Below are 21578 nucleotides of genomic sequence, written 5' to 3'. Positions count from 1 at the left end.
TCAAATCTGACATAAAACATCCAGGGAATCTATCTGTGGCTTGTGTGACCATGAGTCTTCCAGCAGTTCTTTAGACAGCGCAGGTTGGGTGTACAGCTCAGATCCACAGCAGCCGGCCTGCTCCTTGCCATGTTTGTGTTTTCTTTTAACTTACTCAGGAATTAACTTTCTTTTGACATTCCTCTCCTATGCTGATGATGCTGGGTTGGGCTCTGAGGTGAGCACTGAATGTCAGTCATTTTACTGAATCCTCCTTCTAATGTTTTGTGTTCTTATTGTGCTTTCAGCCACTGATGATATCGTGAAAGTCGAAGTCTGGGATGTCGTTGACAAAGGTAAAGTTTGTACCTTCCTTTCTAATGGAGAGGCATTGTTCTTTCTCAATTTTAGTTAACAACTTAGATTGTATTCCAAAACATCAACTGACTTGATGGGCCGATGGGGCCTTGAGCAGCCTGGTCCAGTGGGAGGTGTCCCTGCCCATGGCAGGGGGTTGGAACTTGATGGGCTTTGAGGTCCTTTCCAGCCCAAACCACTCCATGGTTCTATGACTTCTGCTTTAGAAAAAGGTCTGCACTTAATGTTTTCAAGTGTGTGCATGCTACTTCCTGAAAATATGGAAAGGAGAGTGGAGTCTCCTGTGCTGGAGCTCGTTATTTGCAATTGGAACTTCAGTCCAAACCACATTGGTTCGTGTGCTTCATGACAGATGAGCCGCTGATTAGTGTATTCTTATGCTCTGAACTTTATAGTAAACTACATTTTCTCCCCTTCGCAGTTTTATGTATGTTTAGGCAGCTGCTGAGTTCTTTGTTCTGTCTGTAAGTTCTTGCCAGGCTGTTTTTGTGACGGAATGCAATTTTTAAATTGATAAAATATTATCTGCAGTGAATAATGTGTGCAGGGAGGAGGATAAAAGAGAAGCCAGTTACTTCAGTTCACTTAGGACAGAAAATGCAATGTATGTAATCCGAAGTCTTTCCTAAATGTTCAGCTGAAAAGAAAGCGTTATGCATAAATACATTTTTCATGAGTTTTCAATTTTTGTCAGAGTATAAAGTTCTGTTTTATAAAAAATAAAAACAGCCCCGCAAGCAAATGTGAAAACACAGTCTGAATGCAGTGCAAATCTGGATGCAGTGGGATCTGTTGTGAGAAGGGCTTGGGATTCAGATGTAAATCTTACCAGCCGTATCTGTAGCCCCAAATGCAGATGTTGGTTGGCTTTAAGAGGCTTTTTGTATGATCCATGCTCCTGGTGTGATGCATGAGTAAGGAAAGCAGCACTACAAGTGAACCTCTCCTGCTCTGTGGGTTATGCTCCTTGTTTGTGTTTCTGTCAGTGAAGTCTGTTGACCACAGTCATTGAAACTTAAACTTTTATGTTTTGAGGCTGATACCTTTCCCGCAGCCTTAGGTAGGATCCATGCTGGCACACATTCCTCAGCAGGAATGCATCCAAGGTTCGCCACCCCTGCTGCCCCAGCTCTGCAACATGCACATGCATTACCACCCAAAACTGGGGAGATAAGCACAACAGGGAGTAGGAAAAGGAGAGATTGAATTGTTCTCATTAGCTAATTTGTATTTAAAATAGAAAAAAGAAAAAGTAATTAAAGACAGCAGCTCTAGCTCAGATGCATAACGAAGCCTTTAGGTTAAACTTGAGGCAGCAACATCAACTGAAAATCTTGGGCTTGATCTGTTTTCCCAGTGCAGACCCTTACTTGGGTCGGAGTTACTGCTGAAGTCAATCTGATTGCAGTTTGGCTTCCAAATCCTGGGATAACACATGCAGGGTGGGAATCTGAGCAAAGCAGCTGTTTTCTCACTGCCTCGCAGCTGTGGTTTGAATAGATAGACAGTTAATTTGATAATCATGTGGTCCCAGCATTTATGTCTGTGAATAGCTTCTCTGAGCAGAGCCATCTTCTCAACTAGAAAAGAAAACAGATCAGTGTGCAGATGTTGATAATGGCTCTGCTGATACTGCCTCCGCTTCTGACAGTGGAGCACGCTAGAAATCTCAAGGGACTCCTCTCCACTTCATACCCTTAACTCATTGTGTTCAGATCCCTCCATACGTACCACAAAATAGGTATTTGTGTGTAATCAAATGTAGCAATGCAGTGTCAAAAGTCATGATGTAACAAAATCAAATCCTTTCCTATTGCCACAGGGTTGCAGATTCTTGATAAGGGCAACTTCAGGAAAATGTGCAAATTAACCACTAAGAGCTTTCTCAGATCTAACTTTCATCTTACCATTATGACATTTTTGTTCTTCCTTCTCTGTGCTCAGGACAAAAAATCCTTCTGCGTGATGCTTTGGGTGAGAGCAACAGTGATCTAGGCTGTAGACTTGTAGTAGTGAAGTTCTTAGTGCTGCTGCAGCGTAGATCTGACAAGACCTGATCCTTCTTTTTCCCTTGCCTACAAGATCCCAGCAGCTGTGTATATTAGAGTTGTGCAGGATGCTGCGTTTATCAGGCTGGGTTAAAAACTGCCCAAAAATGCATATTCTGAACATTAATTTCAACATACTTTGTTTTCCAGGCTAAATTCTTTTGCCAGTACGCCCCCATTGTGGAAGAATTATTCCTTGTAAGAGCAAATTGAGGCCTCTGTTTGAATTAGGATGTTTGAAAAATGCATTGGAAGCCCGATATGGGGTGGTGGCCAGACTGTCTGAAAGATGTACTGCAGTTTTCAACTTGAGTCTTGTAAAGCAGCATCAGCCCCTTCTCCGCTGTGCCATGCTGCCAGGCATCACATCTCCATGGGAATGTGCACAGGAGGGTTGGGGGAAACTCAGTAAGTTGCACCACAAAAAACTTCATGTTCATTTTTGCCCTGAAGTTAAAAGTGGTTTTCCTGCGTGGCGTGCCTCCCCATCCCTGTTAGCTCAGCACTGCACTTTAAGTTCCCCTCCGGACTGTTCAGGGCCTGGCTGTGTCCAGTGTTGTCTGTTTAGCACAGAGATGTTAATTTGAAAGGGTGGGGAGATATGTTATGAGAGTTTAAAATCTGTGAGGTCAGTTTCTGCACTGAAGCAGGGGAAATGGCAACCGCTGAACCATTCCTTTTAGCTTTTCCTTGACTCTTTGTGATTTCTCTTCCATGTGCTGGCTCACTGGAGTGTGGGCCTCCCTGCAGCCCACTGTGGTCTCGGGGGCCTGCTCGGGGAGTGGGCTTATTTGTGCGATGATGCTGTTTGTTAAAATCATAATGAGTAGAGCTTGCCCCCAGCCACGGATTGGCTTAGATTTTGTGTGGTGTCTGTAGCAGTGCCATCTCCTTTGCTGCCCTTGGAACTAATAGAACGTAGGAGAGCTGTCTCTCAGCACAAGTCACAGTCCTGACTCATCTTTCAGGCTTTGCAGCGAGTTGTGTAACTGCTGGAGGTCATAAAGCTGTAACAGATCCTGCTTGCAGAGAAACTGCTTGAATGGAGGTGATTCAAGAACAGTTCCGATCTCCAGTCTTATAGCTTCTGCTGGTTTGGTTCCTGCATCTCTTCCCATACATTACTTGAAGGGATCAAATCATAGTTTCTTCTGTTGCCCCCAAACCAGCACAAACTCTTTCCCTCATATTGGAGATTCCTTTCCTCTCCTTGCCCCTTCACCTCCTCCCTCCTGGAGGAGGGCTGCAGAAAGGAGGAGAGATCAGAATTTCTATTGCTCTTCTTTTCAGATGTCCTAAGTTGGATGGTACTGGGTATGCAAAATATTCCGTCTTTGTATTTTTGGACAGTGCAGGGCAGCATCTCCATCTCACTGTGGGCAGCATTTGTTGGCAAGCTGTACCGAATCCTTGTTCTCCTGCAATAAAACTGGTGTACCCAGCACTGCTGGCCACGAGCCCCGTCTTCTGGTGCTCAGGAAGAACTGTTCTGTAGACTCTGGGTACTGCTGCAAGGTTATTTGGGTTTGGTGGTGTTACGCCTGTAAATAAGGAGCAGTCATTGTTCAAGTAGAGAAGCTGAGCAATCGCAACATGAAGACCCTCACTTTCTAATTGAGGCTCTTCAGTTACAACCAGTGTGACCTTCAATACAGGATCGCGTTCCTATAACAACGCAACCTTCTTTTGTGCTTGCCTTTACAAGCTGAATTGCATCTTTTCACTACATACATATTGTCTTTCTCTGGCTCATCCTGCAATTTTAGTTCCAAAAATTGTGCATGAATATGTACACACATGCACTTTCCAGCTCAGTTACTCTGTAGAGATGACCTCCTTTACAGCATCACGTAAGAACATTGCTCGTGCCTCTTGATACACACACAGAGCCAGAAGCCCTGTCTTCTATTCAGTCTCAAAGCATAGGCTGTGAGTGTGTCCAAGTTGGAAAGACACCTTGATTGCTCCAGATGAGAGGACCCGTGGAGAGTATTTATGGTTGCTTAGGCTTCTGTTTCAGTGCCTGGAAAACTGGGTCATGGTAAGTGTAATTCCGCAGCAACTGCAGAAATGGTGATATTTTGACATTCAGAGAAGCCACACAAATGCCACTGACTTGAAAGGAATTTAATTGAAGTGGGAGAAGGCATGGAACGTCCTAGGCATCCCACACCTTTAGTGCGCTGGGAAAAATCAGAGCCCATATTTGGATCCTCCAGGGAAACACATTGCACAAGTGGGGGAGGATCAGTACTTCTGCTACTTTCAGATGAGACAAGGGGGGCAAGCATTTTTTAATTGATAGAATCACAGAATCATTGGGGCTGGAAAAGTCCTCTAAGCTCATCCCATCCAACCATCAGCCTGACCCCACCGTGCCAACTGAACCAAATGATGCTGGGAAGCACTCCAGACACATTAGCGGGGGTAGAGACTGGAGTCTGATGTGCTATCACATGGCATTAAAACTTTAATTAATAACTCTGTGTTTCATCACTATTTATCCTTGACCTGTTTGCAGAAAAGAAGGAAACTCGCATGCGGGATTTGGCAGACCCATGGATTTTACCAGTGATTGCTCCACGTTTATCGTCGGAGTTGGGTCGTTGGTGGAAGCTGGTTTGGTCCCTGTTAAAAAGTCAGTGGGAGGGTTTATGGGTCCATCTGAGCTGCCAGTACGTTCTGTTGTCAGTTCACAGGGAATTCCTAGAAATTAGGAGAAGGAATTCCAAGTCTCTGCCATTATGTTTTAGTTAAGTCATCATTAGAGTAGGAAGAAAAACTTCATTCTGAAGCACAGTTCTTACTTGCCAGTAACATCAGGAAGATATTCAGTATCTGTAAACCAGCTCCAGATCTGCAGGGTTATTCATTGCACAGCTCTGGAAGTTGCTGTATGTAGAGAGAGTTTAAGCAGTCCCTGGGGGCGAGGACAGGTCTTGTCATGTCCACACTGAACCTCTTGGGCAGCAGATGAAGGAAAGTGTCCTTGCTCTCACCTGTTGAGGCTCCTGGCAATCTCTAGTGTCTGCACCAGAAGGTCGTGTTAGCAGATTGTTGCTCTGCTGATGTAGCTACAGATCCGTGGTATCTCCTCTCTCTATGGGCTTTAAGATTGGGAAATGTGATTACAGCATAACGGATGTAATGCAAGATGTTCAGGGAGTCTGAGGTTTGTAAACGCCCGACTCCTTTTCTGGGAATGCTGAGTCAAATGCCAGTGGTACTTTAAAATGTCAGTTTGTGAACTCATCCAGTGCTTATTGAAGCTGTAAGTAAAGAGAGGAGTCTTGGGGTCTGCCCTTTAAGTATAATGGCTGGATTTGAGTGTGTGCCTTAGGGAGCAGAAGAGTTGGAGGGAAACCTGTAGGTTCCCCTAGATGGGATTCTGGCCATGGGAGTGCAAGGCAAGTCTCTACAATGGTTTTCTGGTGCCTTCTTCAAGGGTTTAGCCTGTTCCCTCTTGCGCTTACTTGTGAACTTCAGCAGTTTCACATGTCCTCTAGCTTGTTTGTGTGTGCATATCCCTTGAGCCTCTGGATGGTGCCGTGGGACGAATTCCTTTCTGCACATTTGTTGTCCATGACCAGACCTGACCCACTGGCTCAGGCCTTCCACTCACGTGTGGACTCGCTCTCCTCTGTCTCCACAGCCCCCTTGAAGCAGTTTCATTGTGCTTGGGTTTCCCCTTGTAGAAGTTGTGCCTGGCTTTTGGCTGTTGAACTCTCATAATGAGTCTCCTGCCAGCCCTGCTTTTGGTCACAACTCAGCCCAAAGCACCCGCTGGACACTGAGGTCCCGTTTCCAAACCAGACTGTCTGCCTTGGGTTGGTGAGAGCACAGCGACGTCGCAGCGTCTCAAAGGCTACTCGTGTGGTTGTGCAGTTCAATCACAGCAGCCCCAGGATCTTTCACTTCTTCAGCACTAACACACCAAAAGTGCAACAGAGCAGCTTCTCATTGTGGTCAGGGAGTGCACCAAGTGTTATTGGTCATTGGGACTTTATGCCGTGAAGAGCATTGTTTGAGCTGCCCCAGACATTCTTCCTGTTGATCTTTGAGCCAGGCAAGCTGGTATTCTCCAACAAGGCAGGTGGTGTTCCCCACCCAGCCAGATATGCCTGTCCCACCTTTCCCCTGTTCCCCATGCTTTTAGTAGAAGTCAGATCTACTTTAAGGCCACGTTTGAAGTGCCAGGCTCCTGCCCAGCCCTAATCCTAGAGTTCTCTGCCCTCTGTAATGCTTTTCGTTTTACAATTCTTTTTAAGGAAAATGTAAAAAACGAGGAGATGGTTTGAAACTGGAGAACGACCCTCAGGAGGTGAGTCACCTTGAGCACCGATGTCTGCCTCTTTGCAGGAGGCCTCTGGTCCACGGAGAGTAAGTTCTGTATTTGTTTCTGCTTTAAGGCTGGCCTGGCTGATAGTTGAAGGGCGCTGTGATCCCTGATGCTCCTCACTCTTGTGCCCATGCATTTTGTCCTGGTTTGTGCCCTCACCATGACCTTCCTGCTGATTTCCATTCTGTCTTTTGGGAATGACTGGCCCTAGATGTTTACTCAGCAGCTCTGTCCATGTTTGCACGTGGGCATCCTTTTGTGCTGGACTTGTGAGGCCTGAAGAAGTCACTTGATGCCCTGCTCTCTGCGCTAACAGTTACCCTTTAACACCCTTTGGAGCAGAGAGGAGGAAGGGGCAGTAGAAGTGCTGCCTAGCAGAAAAAGTAAACAGAGTGGCTTCCTCTAGGCTCTTTCACGGATGTGTCTGCTTTGGATCTTCCACTGTAGAGCAAAGCTCTGTCTGGGAGACCGTGCTACCACATTCCCCACCTGCACTCAGGCTGCCAGTGGAATTCCCTGGCATCTCTTTCAAAAGATGTATGACTTAATCCTCAGGAGAAATTCCATGTAAAGGCCCTCAGTCCCATGATCTCAGCAGCTCTTAAAGAGCTTTGTCGCTCCTGCTCATGTGTCCATGCCCTTCAGGGCTCAGTGCACAGCAGTGTTGTGATGCTCATGCAATAGCTGCTTTCTTGAAATGAATGGGAAAGGCAGCATCCGTGATACGTAGAGAGCCGAGCACTGGGCTCCGGGGCTGGGTCAGGGCAGGGGTGAGTTACTTCTTCCACCAGGGTGCCAGTCGTGCTCCATGTGTGCAGTCAGGAGAGGAGAATCATAGAATGTTCTTTAAAGATATTCTCCTATGGGAAAAAAATATTTTGAGAACAGATATCGCAGCTGCTGCTTCCTTCACCAACGTGGGTGCATTTTCTGCTTCTGGGAAATGAGTGGAAATTGTTACATGGGCACCAAATTGCCGCAGGAACCTTGGAGGCTGAGCTGTGACCAGCACTGTGCTTTGCAGCATGCAGAGTCCAAATGATGAAAAGCAAATATTAACAAATACTTTCAGCCCTGCATGAACAAACTTGGTAGAACCAACATCCTGGCTTCATACAGCAGCAGCATTAGAAAACAGTCAGTATTTGGGTTGGCAAAGAGGTGGGATGGGAGCTGTCTTCTGTCCTCTGTCCTGTAGCTTATATGGAGTTATCTTTCAGCACAGGATTTGGGGCACAGGAGAAAGAGGAGCAGGTAGGTTTTAGCACTTACTGTATTTTTCAGAGACTGCTGAGTGTTTCACATCCTGCTCCTGTGGGCAACAGAAGCTGTGAACCACAAGAGTCTTGCTTTAAATGATGATGCTTTGAAATCCATTGGCACTTCTAGTGACCATCACTTTAGAAAGTTGGCCTGTTCAGCACTATGTCAGTTGTGTTCTATACAAGCCTGAAGTTGAATCAAGTGATTTATTGCCTCTTTTCCCTTCATTTCCTCAGGCAGAGTCAGAAATGGCTCTGGATGCGGAGTTCCTGGACGTCTATAAGAACTGCAATGGCGTAGTGATGATGTTTGACATCACCAAACAGTGGTAAGAGCCTCAGCAGCACACACCACACGGCTCTCTCTTGCTTAGTGAAAAAAAATTACTTCCAGACCTCTGGATTCCCAGGCGGACTCTGGAACTGAAAACCAGCCTAATGTGTTGAAGCAAGCTTGTATCCCTTAAAATAATGCCTTTATCTTCTGACATGTCTTTTAATAAACGGCTCTCCTGGGCTTGTTTCAAAGAGGCAGCCTCCCTGTGGGCTGTGAGCTGCAGTTTCTGATAAAGCTGCTGTCTGAGACTTGGTAATTAGTAATTAGTGTTACCGCAGGTGCAGAATATTCCGGGCGTGTTACAAACCCCTGCTCTCCAGAGCACAAAGGGAATGCTAGTGAGGGATTCCCTGGAATACTGCTGTTCAGAAGGATTAGCTGGAGGCCCTGGGCTGCGGTAATGTACGGACATAATGAGCTGTTCATTTTGCACATCTCCCAAGGAGGAGGAGAGACAGGTGGAAGCCACCATGGAAAGAGAAGGTGGTGAGAGTCCCTGCTTGTGTTTTACAGGCTTGGGTGGGCCAGTGCACCCACTGGCAGCTTGGAGCAGGGTGTCAGTTATTCTGCTGAGCCCCCCAGTTCTGTAGGACTGGGGGAAATAGTGCTGCAGGAGGTGGAAGGGGATGTTGAACTTGTCAAGCTGCTGTGACTAAATAATGATACAAACTTATTTTCAGTGAATGTATTTATCTGAGGGAGCAAAGAAGCCACAGCCTGGGAAGGATTTGGGGAAAAAAATTTTACTTTGGTTTCTTTTCTTTGATTTCTGCATGAAACTCATCACAGAATGATGTTTTCGCTCATCTGCCTCTATCTCTTTCTTGTATGGTGAAGGACATTTAACTATATTCTGAGGGAGCTTCCTAAAGTGCCGACACACGTTCCAGTGTGTGTGCTTGGGAACTACCGAGACATGGGGGAGCATCGAGTCATCCTGCCTGGCGACGTGCGGGACCTCATCGACAATCTCAACAGGTATGGTGGCCCCACAGTCTCTGGGCAGGGAGCAGACCTGGGCTGCTCTGTCTTCTACTGTAGGTAGCCATGTTGCTGCCATGTTTCAGGTGTGCATCATGTTCTCCTGTGGCCCCTCTGTCTGGCTTTTGGGCTTTTGTAGTTCTGAGTGTCTTGTACAGCAGTGTACACAATCGGCTCCTTTTCCTTGGATCTTGAAGCCTGTTCTGGGCAGGCTCTTAGCTATATTCCTAGAAGCAGGAGTGCCTGCCAGCATGGGCCTTTCAAGTACTTGTCCAAGAAGCCATCTTCTTTCCAGATAGACCTTCTCTTATGAAAGAATCCTCTCCCTGCAGAACAACTGTTCTCTACTCCTAATAATTCTGCTACCAGAGAGCCAGCTGGTGCAGCTGCTTCCATGCTCTTCCTCTGAGAGCGTCCCCACAGCATTGACTGGGCGCAGCCAAGTCATGCACCTCCTGTGCCAGCCAGGCACAATTTCCCCTTATGCAGAGTCCTGAGGCTCTCAGTTATTTAGTATGAATTTGTTCAGGATTCAGTAGGTCTTACTTTTTGATGTGGTTTTATGTTTTCAAGGCATTTTTTTATTTTCCTAGTCTCTCGTTCATGTGTGCCTGTGTCTGGCACACAGAAATGGGATAAGTTTTAAGGCTTGGTTGCGTAATGTAGTTGTTTCTATGCAAGTTCATCTCTATATGTGACTTAGCTGAGTTTAATGTCCACTGCTCATGCTTGTTACTTAATGTTGACCTGTGGATTTAAAACTAAACCTTCACTGCAAAGTTAACAGCTTACAGAGCTGTGAAACTCCCAGATTCTTAAAGCAATGGCCCAGTGTCCTGACATGGTATTTCTTAGTCTGGCAGCCCTGTGACACTGCAACACCACAGCAGCTGCGTTCTGCCAACCTTCAGGAGGAACCAAGTGTAAATTCTGTCTGTGAACAACATAGCGAGTCCCTGGCAGGGTGACCTGCTAGCCCACATTGGGGATCGAGGGGTGGCTTGTGAATGAGGATTGTTGTTGGTGTGTAGTTCAGCAGTAGTGCCTCCTCAATGCACGTGCTGTCCATGTCCTTTGATCAGTTTTCTTCTCTCTGGTGGTGGCAGGCCTCCTGGCTCCTCGTATTTTCGCTATGCTGAGTCTTCCATGAAGAACAGCTTTGGCCTCAAGTACCTGCACAAGTTCTTCAACATCCCCTTCTTGCAGCTGCAGGTGAGAGATAATTTCCTCTCCCCCTCACTGTGCTGGGTGGAGGGACAGATTTTATTGTCTCTGTCTCTTAGGCAGAAATTTTAGTTTGGGGTTTCTTTTGTTGTTAAAGCATCCAGAGTCGATTTTTGGTTGTTAACAAAATCCTGTCAGTACCTTGGTGCCTGTGAGTTAAAGTTGTCTCTGCTTGTGAGAGAGGACTCTTCTCTGCTTTGCTCACTAGTGCTTGCCTCTGGAGAAAGGCTCTGAGGAGATGGATGACACGGGCAAGAAGGTTGCATCCAGTGCTCTAGTTACCAAGTCAAAAATGTTCCATACGCACGTTTGCTAAGCTTTTGATTGAACAGAATTTAAATACGAACTCAGGTGAGAAGAGAAGTCATGAATTGAATAATTCAGAGACAAATGTTGGTTGCACATCTTTTCCCTAACAGTAACTGATCTGCTTGGATCCCTGTGTACAGAGATCCAGATCTCATTTTTCCTCCAGAATTGAGGCTTCTTGGGTGGACTGAGTGGAGGGGCAAAGGTTGAGTGGGCACAGAAGGGTGGAATTCTCAGCTGCAGTCCTTCAGAAGAGGATCTTCTGGGGTCTTTCTACAGGGATCCCTTTGGCATCAGCATCATATGCTTTTTGGGGGTACATGTGATCATTGGTTTATTAGCGATGGAAGAAATTAGCAGTTGATCTTCATTATTTTCCCGCCGTAACTGAAGGGTCTGTGTGCGCTGTTAGAACTCCCACTGAAATGTCGGTTCAGAAGCAGCTCAGGTGTGTTCGTGGATGTTACCATGTCCTCGGGCTGCAGAGCAGAAAGAAGCAGAATAAGAAAACTGAATGTATAAAACCCAGTAAAATAAGTAGAACAATACATTTTTGAGGAGGAAATTGTAAAAATCTGAGCTATAAACCAACCTCCTGCTTAGTGGAGAAGATTGAATTCTTCCAGGATGGTGTTGGTTAAACGTTTGTGTGTATAGCCTTAGCTCGTATGGTAAAGCGATGTCTCATGGAAATCACGCAGAATGATCTGTTCCCAGGTTACTTTTGTTGGATTTGTAGGTCTCTCCTGGTTTTCTCAAATAGGTGTTGATAAGAGACAAAGGCATCAAACAGCTTTCCTGCCAAACCTGAAAGCTGCTCAAAGCAATGCTGTTAATAATCAGTGCATGCAGTGATTTTCCCAGGCAGAGCTGTAAGCAGGAAATACTGAAGCTTTTAGAGCAGTTGATTTGCTTGGCAGCTTTAGGATGTGAGTCTTCCAGGCCCTTTCACTTAAATGTGCTGTGTATAAGTAACATCATTTCTTTATTCAAGACTGAAAGCAATTAGGACACTTAGATAATTGGCCCCAAAGCCAGAAAACTTCTGGGACAAATCTTGCTCTTCAGGGAGACACAAAACCAAAATCTGATGGACCTTCAGCTATGTGGGTATTCCAGTGCTGGTTGCTTAGGAGAGGTGAGGGTGATGGGGCTACCAGCCCACGTTTATTCTCTTGTTCAGTGGGCTCAGGCACTGGGTGCAGTCCAAAAATGGGCGGCTTCCCTGGGAACAGAACCCCAAATCCTGTGGTTTTCATGTCATTAAATAGTTCAACCCTGCAGAAACAAACCCCAAGTTTGAACCATTGAAGTTTAGTTGCCAGAACGTGCAAGGGGTGGTTTGAAAGGGCACGTGTAGACCACATGTGTAAATATATTTGCTCTGTTCTTTGTGCCTCAGCACAGAAGGTGATGGCTGAGGAAGTTGATTTGTGCCCGTGGCTGAAGGAAAGAGCAATCACACCGTAGCTGCCTGGCTTTGTCTTTAAAACAGCAATGCCAAAACTCATTCCTGCAGTTCTGTCCTCATCCAGGGATTGCAGGCAGGTGTGTTCTAATAGAAGTCACAGCATAGGATCCAGTGTGGAGATGGCTTCTTCCATTTCCCTCTGGTGGGCAGGAGATCCCTGGCCTTGCCATTCTGTGTTCAGGCAGGTGACACTGTGGATTTGGAGTCTTTCGGTTGCTTCTAGACAGGCTTTGGGGCTTTATTTGGTGTCAGACTTCAGCCACGGTGCTACACGTAGCTTTTCCAGTACCACAGGTTTGCAGGAAGAGCTTTGTTAGCTGCTGACGAACATCTCTGGGCATTCCGCTGCTCCTGGACACCCGGTATGAGCGTTTCCTTGGAGTGCCCGGGGAGCCAGCTCCAGCCCTGCTGAGCCTGAATAACAACCAGTGTGGTGTTAACATTTGTAGGAATCATAGCTAGCCTGAGTGCCTGAAGGTTCTGCTGGTACCTCAGAGGGACTGGCCAGGTGAAGGCTCCAGAAAGGAGTCATTTCCCTGGTGCTGTGCCACGGGGCAGGGTTAATGGAGAGGGATGCTGCCAGGTATTAAAGGCACAGGTAGTTTAACATCTCAGAGGTTTCCCTGTGTCTCGGCCCAGCCTCCCACAGCTCCCCTGGGGAGGAGGAGTTCAGCGAGGTTCTGCGCTGTCCTCCAGCAGGGTTGGTGTTGGTGCCCTGCGGCTCAGGTGCACGGTTCAGCTCACGCTCATGCATTTTTCATAAGAGAGCAGAGGCTGAAATTCACACCCCCAGCACAGAGCCCATTCCACAGCCCCGGCTCTTTAATTATGCATCTGTTTTTTTCTGAGGGAAGGACCATCAGCCCCAAGGATGCGGGTCGGCTGTAGGTATTGCTGGTGGCTCACGTGATGTGCAGATGCGTTGGGGTCAGCCGGGCCCGCAGATTCTGCATTGGTAGGAGATGGGATTCTGCAAGTGGCTGAAACTGTCTGTTCCAGGAGCACTTGGAAGGGGCATTCAGCCAAATGCTGGGCTGCAGCCCATGATTTATTCCCTTCTTTTGAAGCATTGCTAAAAATAAGCTGGTTCTTTTAGTACCAGCGTGGTGCAATGGAATTTAGTTTTTAAGCAGTGGAAGTCCATTACTGGTGATCAGTTTTTACAAAATTCAGTGCAGCTCTCTCTTAATTAAACCTAAGTTCTTAATTGACTGTGATCTGTGAAAACTCGAATAGCTACAACTCTGGCTTATATATTACTGTCAAAGTATGAGGAAAGGCAAAGTACTTGTTTAATAAGAGCCATTATTGAAATGCCTAATGTGAGCACTGGGGAGAAGAGGCCCCTCTGTCTATGTTTATTCTGCTAATTTGTTTGGCATTTATTTAATCTTTAGAAACTGAGGACAAAGAAGTAGAAAAGCTGCTCCTTTTTGTCTCATTTTTGCTTATACTGTCTGAATAATGTAAAAGGATGAAATCTATTGATGGCTTTAAATAGGAAGGGGGAAGATTTAGATTAGATGGTAGGGAGAAGTTCTTCACGATGAGGGTGGGGAGGCCCTGGCCCAGGTTGCCCAGAGCAGTGGTGGCTGCCCCATCCCTGGAGGTGTTGAAGGCCAGGCTGGATGGGGCTTGGAGCCCCTGATCCAGTGGGAGGTGTCCCTGCCCATGGCAAGGGAATGGAACTGGGTGGGCTTTGAGGTCCCTTCCAACCCAAACCATTCTGTGATTATATCTATGAATCTATTACTTCTAAAACCTTGAAATTCTTGAATCTTAAATTCTAAACTCTAGAATTTCAATTCTAAATCTAGAATTACTTCTCAAGTCTTGGTTAAGTCAAGTTTCCATCTGCACAGAGCTTAGGAGTAATAAAGTGAACAAAAATTACCTAGCAAAGGTAACATGTTCACTTCAAGCACTTATGATACAAAATATCGAGTACTGCATCCTTGCTCTCTGATTGAAGCTGTGGTCGTATTTGGAGAAGTCACCCTGCTCCCTGAAGTGCTTGGCCATGCCCCCCCACTCCCCGAGACGAAGCTGGGATCTGTGTGAGACAGAGGAGTTGCTCATTTTACATTTTCACTTTCTCGATAGTGCCTGTCATGTCTGTGATGCTGTCTGGTGACCAGTGTATGCGTGTAAAGACTGAGCACCACTGCTTTATCCTGGTGTTTGTCTTCCCATAGGGATGCTATTCTCTAAATTATCTAATAGGTTGCCTTTTGTGCTTCTCACTCCGTGGGATCTTTCTGCCAGGAGCCTGTGTGTTGTCAGCTGTGGAACTGAAAGTTCACACAGTTACTGACACTGAACTTCGGAAACGGCTGTCAGAGCAGGAACCTTGGATGCCCATTGAGGACAAGGCAGTTATAAAAGCAAAAACCTTTGCAGTTTGGAGGAAACCTGGAGAAAAACCTGCAGTTTGGGGAAACCTAGAGACTCCTGCTCCTCCTGTCTGGGCACCAGTGGCACCCACTGTGTCAGGCACTGTGCAGTGCTCTGAGGCACTGGGCCTCTGTCAGTGCAAGCGGTCCCTGTGCTGTCCGGCATGTAGGCAGTGGGAGAGCAGGAATTGACGCTTTCAGGCGCTGAGCATAATGAGTTTTGACTCCAGAACTCAATGTGGCTGGCGTGCCCCCTCCTCAGAGTCTTTCCAACAGGCAAGCGATAGACTGGTGCCAGAACCTGGCTGGTGCTGGAGTTGGAGCCTGGCCATTGCCGGTGCCATTGCCAGCACTCGAGTTGGAGCCAGGCCATTGCTAGTGCCAGAGCCAGTGCCTGACACTGTGCCTGGCCATTACCGTGCCCAGCTGTGTGACAGCGGCTGTGTCTGAGCAGAGGTGAAGGGACACTGGTGTAGGATTTGTACCATGGGGTGGGGCAGTGGTCACATGCGCAGCTCTGGTCTTGGCCACGGGATCCTGAAGCGTGTTTCTGTGGAAGCACAGACTGTGTTAGCCCTGTGGCTTGGGGCTGTCGCCAAGCTGGGTCTACTGGGCAGGCAGGGAGGGGACTGGGGCTGGGTAAGCAGGTGGGGCTGGCCGTGCCATGGAGTCTTACCGCGATTCGTGTAGTTGTTGATCTCTTCTCGCTGCCATCCGGGCTGTTGGGAGGAGTGTCTGTGACCATTTGCAATCAATTTTGAGCTTTTTAAGCTAGCACTTCCCCTTAGCTGGGGTTTTTGCTTGGGTTCTGTTGGAAATGTGGGAAGAGAAGGACTGAATTATGCTGCCCTGTGTTACATCAACGACACCAGCTCGCTGTATTGCACAGTTGACATGGAGTGGAGCATCTTTCCCCAATCTGTGGGGCAGCAACTGTAGGCAGAGACACAGTGACTCTTAAAATCCCGCTGAGTTAAGGGATTGTGCTCACTCATCTGCCCGGGCAGTAAAAGGACAATGACTGTGAGGTTTTGCACCAGCAGGGTCTTGCTCTGCAGGGACTTCAGCACAGAGTGAAAAGGAAAGATTAGAATGAATGGGTTGCACAACTGTTCCCCATGGGGGCTGGTGCTGTCCTCTTAATGCAGCTTGTGATGCTGTGTCTGAAAATGGCACAGGATTGATCTACGGCTGAGTACAGCTCACAGAGCAAATCACTTTCTTACACACAGACTGTCTGGATTAACGTAACTTTTGCTACTGCTTCACCTTTCCTTGGTGCCTCTGTATTTAAACAGAACGCCCTGAGAGGGACTGAAGCTCCTATTTAATTCATTGCCGTGGGTTGGGTGGTGACACAAGATCTCGCTGTGCCCTGTGAGCATGCAGAGATCTGCTACAATGACCCTCCCTGCTCAGAGTCGGCTTGTTTTCCTTTCCTCAGAGGGAGACATTGCTGCGGCAGCTGGAGACGAATCAGCTGGATATTGATGCGACTTTGGAGGAGCTGTCGGTGCAGCAAGAGACAGAAGATCAAAACTACGAACTGTATGTCACTGAACTGTCTTTCCTAACTGTTCTGTTGCAGTGAAGATGTCTCATAAATGTTGGGCAGCCCCAGCTGTAGTATATGGCCAGGCTGAATGGTCCAGGAGTTACACTGAGGGTTTCTTTGGGTCTTTTAAAATGTCACTGTTAAGTGGCATCCCCTGAAATACAACCTTCATTGGGGATTCCTGTGAGAGGGCCTGATTCCTACACGCACGTGATCTATGAGAGGGTGGTAGAGGTGGAGCGGCACACCACACTGAGGCAGCACACACTGAAGGGGTTGTAGATAAAAAATTTTACAGCCTCTGATGCTGAAAGGGGCTATTTTCCATCTCTCTCCAGCTCTGCATACAAGTTGGTTCCTCTCGTCCTGGCTATTGCATTCCTGTGTGATGGCTTATGATAGGCAGAAAGTAATAGCAACAGCATTGTGTCTTTATTCTTTTTGGATACTTCTGGACTCCTCAGTGCATTCTGGTTTGAAGTAGTGGCCGGTTCCTGCTGCCCTGTGTTTGTTCAGTGCCTGGTCTGTTCTCTGCTTGAAACGAGCCTTTGCCAGATTTAGCCCTGCACGCCCAGTACATCTGTAGCAGTAAGCAGGGATCTCTTTAGATGTGTGCTGTGACAAATGTGTTCCGTGAATTTCCTTTGCAGGGGCTTTATTGCAGTGATGTGCAAGCCAGAAAAGTCACCCCCAGAATGAATTGGAAAAAGGTTCTTCACAGGCAGCTTTATTTGGAAGTGAGAATCGATGATTATGAAATATTCATGCCATTTTGACATACATTTTACAGACCAAGTTTCAAGTTCCATACCCTCAGTCTGTGGGTTTTCCTTTGTGAGAGCATCAAAATACCCCCTACTACACAAAGCAGTGCTGTCTCCAGAGTGCTCGCTGCATCCCTTCCCTTAGGGACTGGTTGGTCTCCTCCTGCCTTCTGCAATTCTCTTGATGTCCCTACCCCGAGGACTAGGCTGTGTGGGCTGTGCTGTCAGGTTGTTTTCCAGTGTTTCTGTTTATCCTGCAATGGGAATGGGAAAAGGCTTTAAAACATCAAGGGCTGGCAGAGCTGTTCCAGACTTACATCAGGAGATCTCAGGAGATCTCTTGTGGCTTCAAGTTGCACCAGGGGGAGTTCAGATTGGACATCAGAAAAATTTCTTCACTAAAGAGTTTTCAGGCACTGGCAGAGGCTGCCCAGGGAGGTAGTGGAGTCCCCATCCCTGGAGGGGCTTAAAAGACAGGCTGATGAAGTGCTGAGGGATCTGGTTTAGTAGTGGACGTAGTGATTCTATGATCTTGCTGCTTAGTCACCTCTCACACTTCAGCGTTAGCGATTTCTGGACCCTGACATGGGCCAATTCAGTTCACAAATCCAGGAGGAATCTCTTCTGCCATATCTGCTTCTGGGCTCTCCTGGGCTGGGCTGGTACTGAGGAATGTCTGCTCAGGCCCTGAATGGAAAGGAAGCAGAAACAGTGTAGTGCTGGCTGGCAGAGGTAGGGTGGCAAGACCTCCCAGTCCCAGGAGCGGATATTGACTGGATCATCCCATCTGTGTAACCACACCAGTGTAGAGCATTTTATATTGCAGTGCTTCCCCTGCCAGAGTGCACCCTTCCTGGGTGCTCCTGCAGAAACACATGGCTACTAAAGGGAATCATTTGCATTGCGGGAGCATCCAGAGCCCTGAGGTCAGACTGGCTATGTTGTTTTAGACAACAAATCAGAAGGCACCTTCTGGCCTTGTGCGAGCTCAGAGGAGCTCTTGGTCAGTGGTGGCTGGCATCACCTCCCTAGAAATCCCTGAGTCATCTGCAGAAACTCCAAAGCCAGTTAACAGTTTGCCCCACATGTCAGTGCCCTGTTGTTCTCCAAAGCAGCTGGAGAGCACAGGAAGAACAGGAGTTGGGATGTGCACACCTGAAGATGCCCAGCCAGTTCATGGCTGCCAATCTCCTGCGCCGCAGAGCTGTGGCCAGGGCTGCTCAGGGCTGGATGCGCTCACACTGGAGGTAGCAACTGCACCCTGAGGCTGCATTATTGGCTGAACGTGGCATCTCATGGGAGAGGAGTTGCTGAAATGGTAAAAGCAAGACTTTCCTAGGACTGTGGTTTGCAAATAAACTGACGTTTCTATGTAGCTGGGCAACTTCTCCTCTCGCTGCAGCTGCTGCACATTGTGTACTGAGAGCGGTGCCCTTCACTTGCTGAGAATAATCCTTCTTCTATAGAAGGTCTTCAGAATATCCCTGGGTTCTTCCTGGCTTGAGCCACTGATCCCAAAAGAAAAGGACCAGGCTGTGTCTGAGAACTCTGATCACGCTGACTAAAAGAAAGTACTATTTTAGGATTTTTTGAGGTTTTTCTCTGCACCCCAGGTAGAAACAAGGAGTCTGTTCCAGCGGCACCTCTTGAAACAGATGCACTGCAGAGGGGTTACTTCAGCCCCAGAGCTGAACAGCATACTCTTCATGCATTCATTTTTTCTCTCTGCAGGAGCTTTTCAGGCTTGAAACTGCTATCCAAAGACCTGATTTAAAGAACTAACCACACTCTTATGGCAAGGAAGTTGAGTTTGGGTAATGTTCAGTTCAGGCTGATGAACAGAGCATCTGTGGGTGCAGCGACAGTACAGGGTGAGAATTAGAGCTTGCAGCTGCGAGGCAGGTCGTAGAACCTGAGTGGGTTGGATTGAAAGTGACCTTAAAGATCTTCCAGTTACAAGCCCTGTGCCAAGGGCAAGGAGTGAAATAGGCTTGGAGTGCTCGTTGTTAGGGCTTGGGAAGGGCCTTGCTTCCATGCTTGCCAGATGCCCGTCATTTCGGGATTATCATGCTTAACACACTATTGCAGTGGATGTTAAAATCAGCACCTGGTGGGTTGTCCTTGTTGCCTGCAGCCTGTGTGTTGGTGCAGCATGGCTCAATGACCCTGGGCAGACGCACAGCCCTTGTGTCGGTTCCTTTGATTCAGACAGTACGCGGAGTTCCGCTGTCGGTCACCACGCACTGCACAGCACAAGGAGGTGCCCACGGGCCATGGTGTGCCTGTGGCAGCACCTTCTCCAAGGCGATTCCTGCTCTTCTGCCATAAAATCAGGCCATGGAGCAAGGTGAGGTGACAGTGCTAGGACATCTCAGTGATTTCATTCACCCCATGCCTGTCCAGTAGCTGCAGTCACAATGACAGATGCTAAATTTGGATCAGAGAACAGAAAGAGCACGAGAACGATTCCTCCTGCTGTTGCTGGGTCCCTGAGGACAAAATATTGCAGCTCCAGAGTGTGGATCCCGAAGAAAACACGAGGTGGCACACAACACTGCCTCATCCACCTTATGTAAGCCGTCCCCACTGAGATGCTTCCAGCTCTTTCCCTGTGCCTGGTCTCCTCTCCTCCTGCCACACCTCTTGCTCTTGGACTTGCCTCATGGTTTCTCAGATTTTGCTTTTTCAATGCTGCTAAAAACACATCCCATCCCTTTTTGAGTTCCTGAATTCTTCTTGAACAAACAATAATGGCTTCTGTTACTCTGGTCTGAATTGGTACTTAATTCGTTCAGTTTTTCCATGTTCAGTTGTGCTCAGCTTGTCTTCTGCCACAAGGAAAACTTCCTGTGCTCAGCGTGCCTGCTCCCTCACCAAATGGTACACAGGGAGAAAGAGGTTTTGGGAAATTGAGGAAACTCTTCCTGCATATTCATATTTTCAGGAACACGGTGCTTGTGGAAGCATTTACGATGAGAGGGAATGACCTCCAGCTGCACCAGGGCAGGTTCAGGTTAGACATTTCAGGAAACATTTCTTCACCAAAAGGGTTCTCAGCACTGGCAGAGGCTGCCCAGGGAGGTGGTGGAGTCCCCATCCCTGAAGGGGTTTAAAAGATGGGTGGACGAGGTGCTCGGATATCTGGCTTAGTAGTGGACAGGGGTGGTTGGACTCGATCATCTCAAATGTTTTTTTCAATTAAGTGATGCTATGATTTGCAGAAGTTAAGAAGCAGCAGGATTCAACCTCACTTTGCAAGTGATTTCGGATGCAGGGACCTTGACTCAGGGGAATTGGAGTCTGTACCTTTAATGAGCCCAAAACAAATGTAGAAGTCCAACCTGCAGTAACCCCAGTTAATTTGATGTCACACGGCCTATTAATCTTCATTTTCCCAATTAATCAAATAACCCAAAACAGTTCTTGCCGCATGTTAGAACCAGAAGCCAAAAGGCCTCGGGCTGCTCCCATCCTCAGCAGGGCACAAACACGAGCACTGACAATTTTAAGAGCTAGGAGGCTAACAAGTCCTTTTGTGCCTTTTTTTCTTTGCTCTGGGAGCAGAGCACCAGAAGCCTCAGGCCTTGATGAGTTTTTGTTCCTGCAGAGCATGTTCATCTTAAAAATTGCATAGAAGTCTCCTCTGGCATACAGATCTGACTGACAGCGAATTCTTCAGGGGCTTTGTAACTCCATCTGAAATGGAAGGATGGAAGGACAACCAGGGAGCTCACATGGGTGAGGGCAGGTGACCCATCTGGACTTGTGTGGTATGTTGGCTGTCTCTGAATCCCAACCACACCCACGTACAGAGGGCACAGAGTGAGCTCTTCTTCGGCTTTGGCAGGACCTGCTCTGCTGCCTCTGATGTAGACACGACAGGGCTTGTTTCAGTGAGAGTTTGAATGAGTCCTCTATGAAAAGGCAGAACAGGGTTTTATGAGGATGTTGTTCAGCCTGGAGAAGAGAAAGCTTTGGGGAGACCTTAGAGTAGCTTCCAGCTCCAGGAAAGCTGGGGAGGGACTCTTGATCGGGGAGTGCAGGGGTAGAATGAAGAGGAATGGTTTTCAGCTGAAAGAGGGGAGGTTGAGATGAGATCTTAGGAAGAAATGTTTTCCTGTGAGAGTGGGGAGGCCCTGGCCCAGGTTGCCCAGAGCAGTGGTGGCTGCCCCATCCCTGGAGGTGTTGAAGGCCAGGTTGGATGGGGCTTGGAGGAACCGGATCCAGTGGGAAGTGTCCCTGCCCATGGCAGAGGTGCAACTGGATGGGCTTTGAGGTCCCTTCCAACCCAATCCATTCCATGATTCTATGAAAGAACAAGGAACACATTGGCCAGCTTGTACAGAATATGAGAAAACCAGACACGTGGCAGCTTTGGCCCGGTGTGTTCCCAAAACAGCCGCGCTGGTGCCTCTGACGAGCGTGTGTAAAGGCAGAGGCAGCATTCATGCATTATGTAGTATTTTCAAAGTGTGGAGGATGCTTCAACACCTCCGCCCTGGAAATTACTGAGAACTCGCTGGCAGCTTTTTCATGGA

The 21578-nt window shown here is 47.6% G+C and overlaps 1 protein-coding gene across 2 annotated transcripts in view; it reads left to right on the top strand.

The window, feature by feature from the left end:
* Positions 1–21578, top strand: part of RABL6 (RAB, member RAS oncogene family like 6) — a 55851-nt gene that overhangs the window by 12548 nt on the left and 21725 nt on the right. Inside the window, exons 3-9 of one of the 2 annotated variants that reach the window (XM_069873089.1) lie at positions 288–335; positions 2302–2331; positions 6674–6726; positions 8244–8335; positions 9181–9321; positions 10431–10536; positions 16166–16269. In XM_069873089.1, coding sequence (XP_069729190.1) covers positions 288–335; positions 2302–2331; positions 6674–6726; positions 8244–8335; positions 9181–9321; positions 10431–10536; positions 16166–16269 — 574 coding nt within the window. The remainder of the gene's footprint in view (positions 1–287; positions 336–2301; positions 2332–6673; positions 6727–8243; positions 8336–9180; positions 9322–10430; positions 10537–16165; positions 16270–21578) is intronic. The other variant, XM_069873090.1, reaches the window with a different exon arrangement.

The sequence above is a fragment of the Phaenicophaeus curvirostris genome, chromosome 20 (assembly GCF_032191515.1).
Source record: "Phaenicophaeus curvirostris isolate KB17595 chromosome 20, BPBGC_Pcur_1.0, whole genome shotgun sequence".
NCBI lineage: Eukaryota > Metazoa > Chordata > Aves > Cuculiformes > Cuculidae > Phaenicophaeus > Phaenicophaeus curvirostris.
Note: the sequence above shows the minus strand (reverse complement) of the source record. Positions and strands in the feature narration are given on the sequence as shown.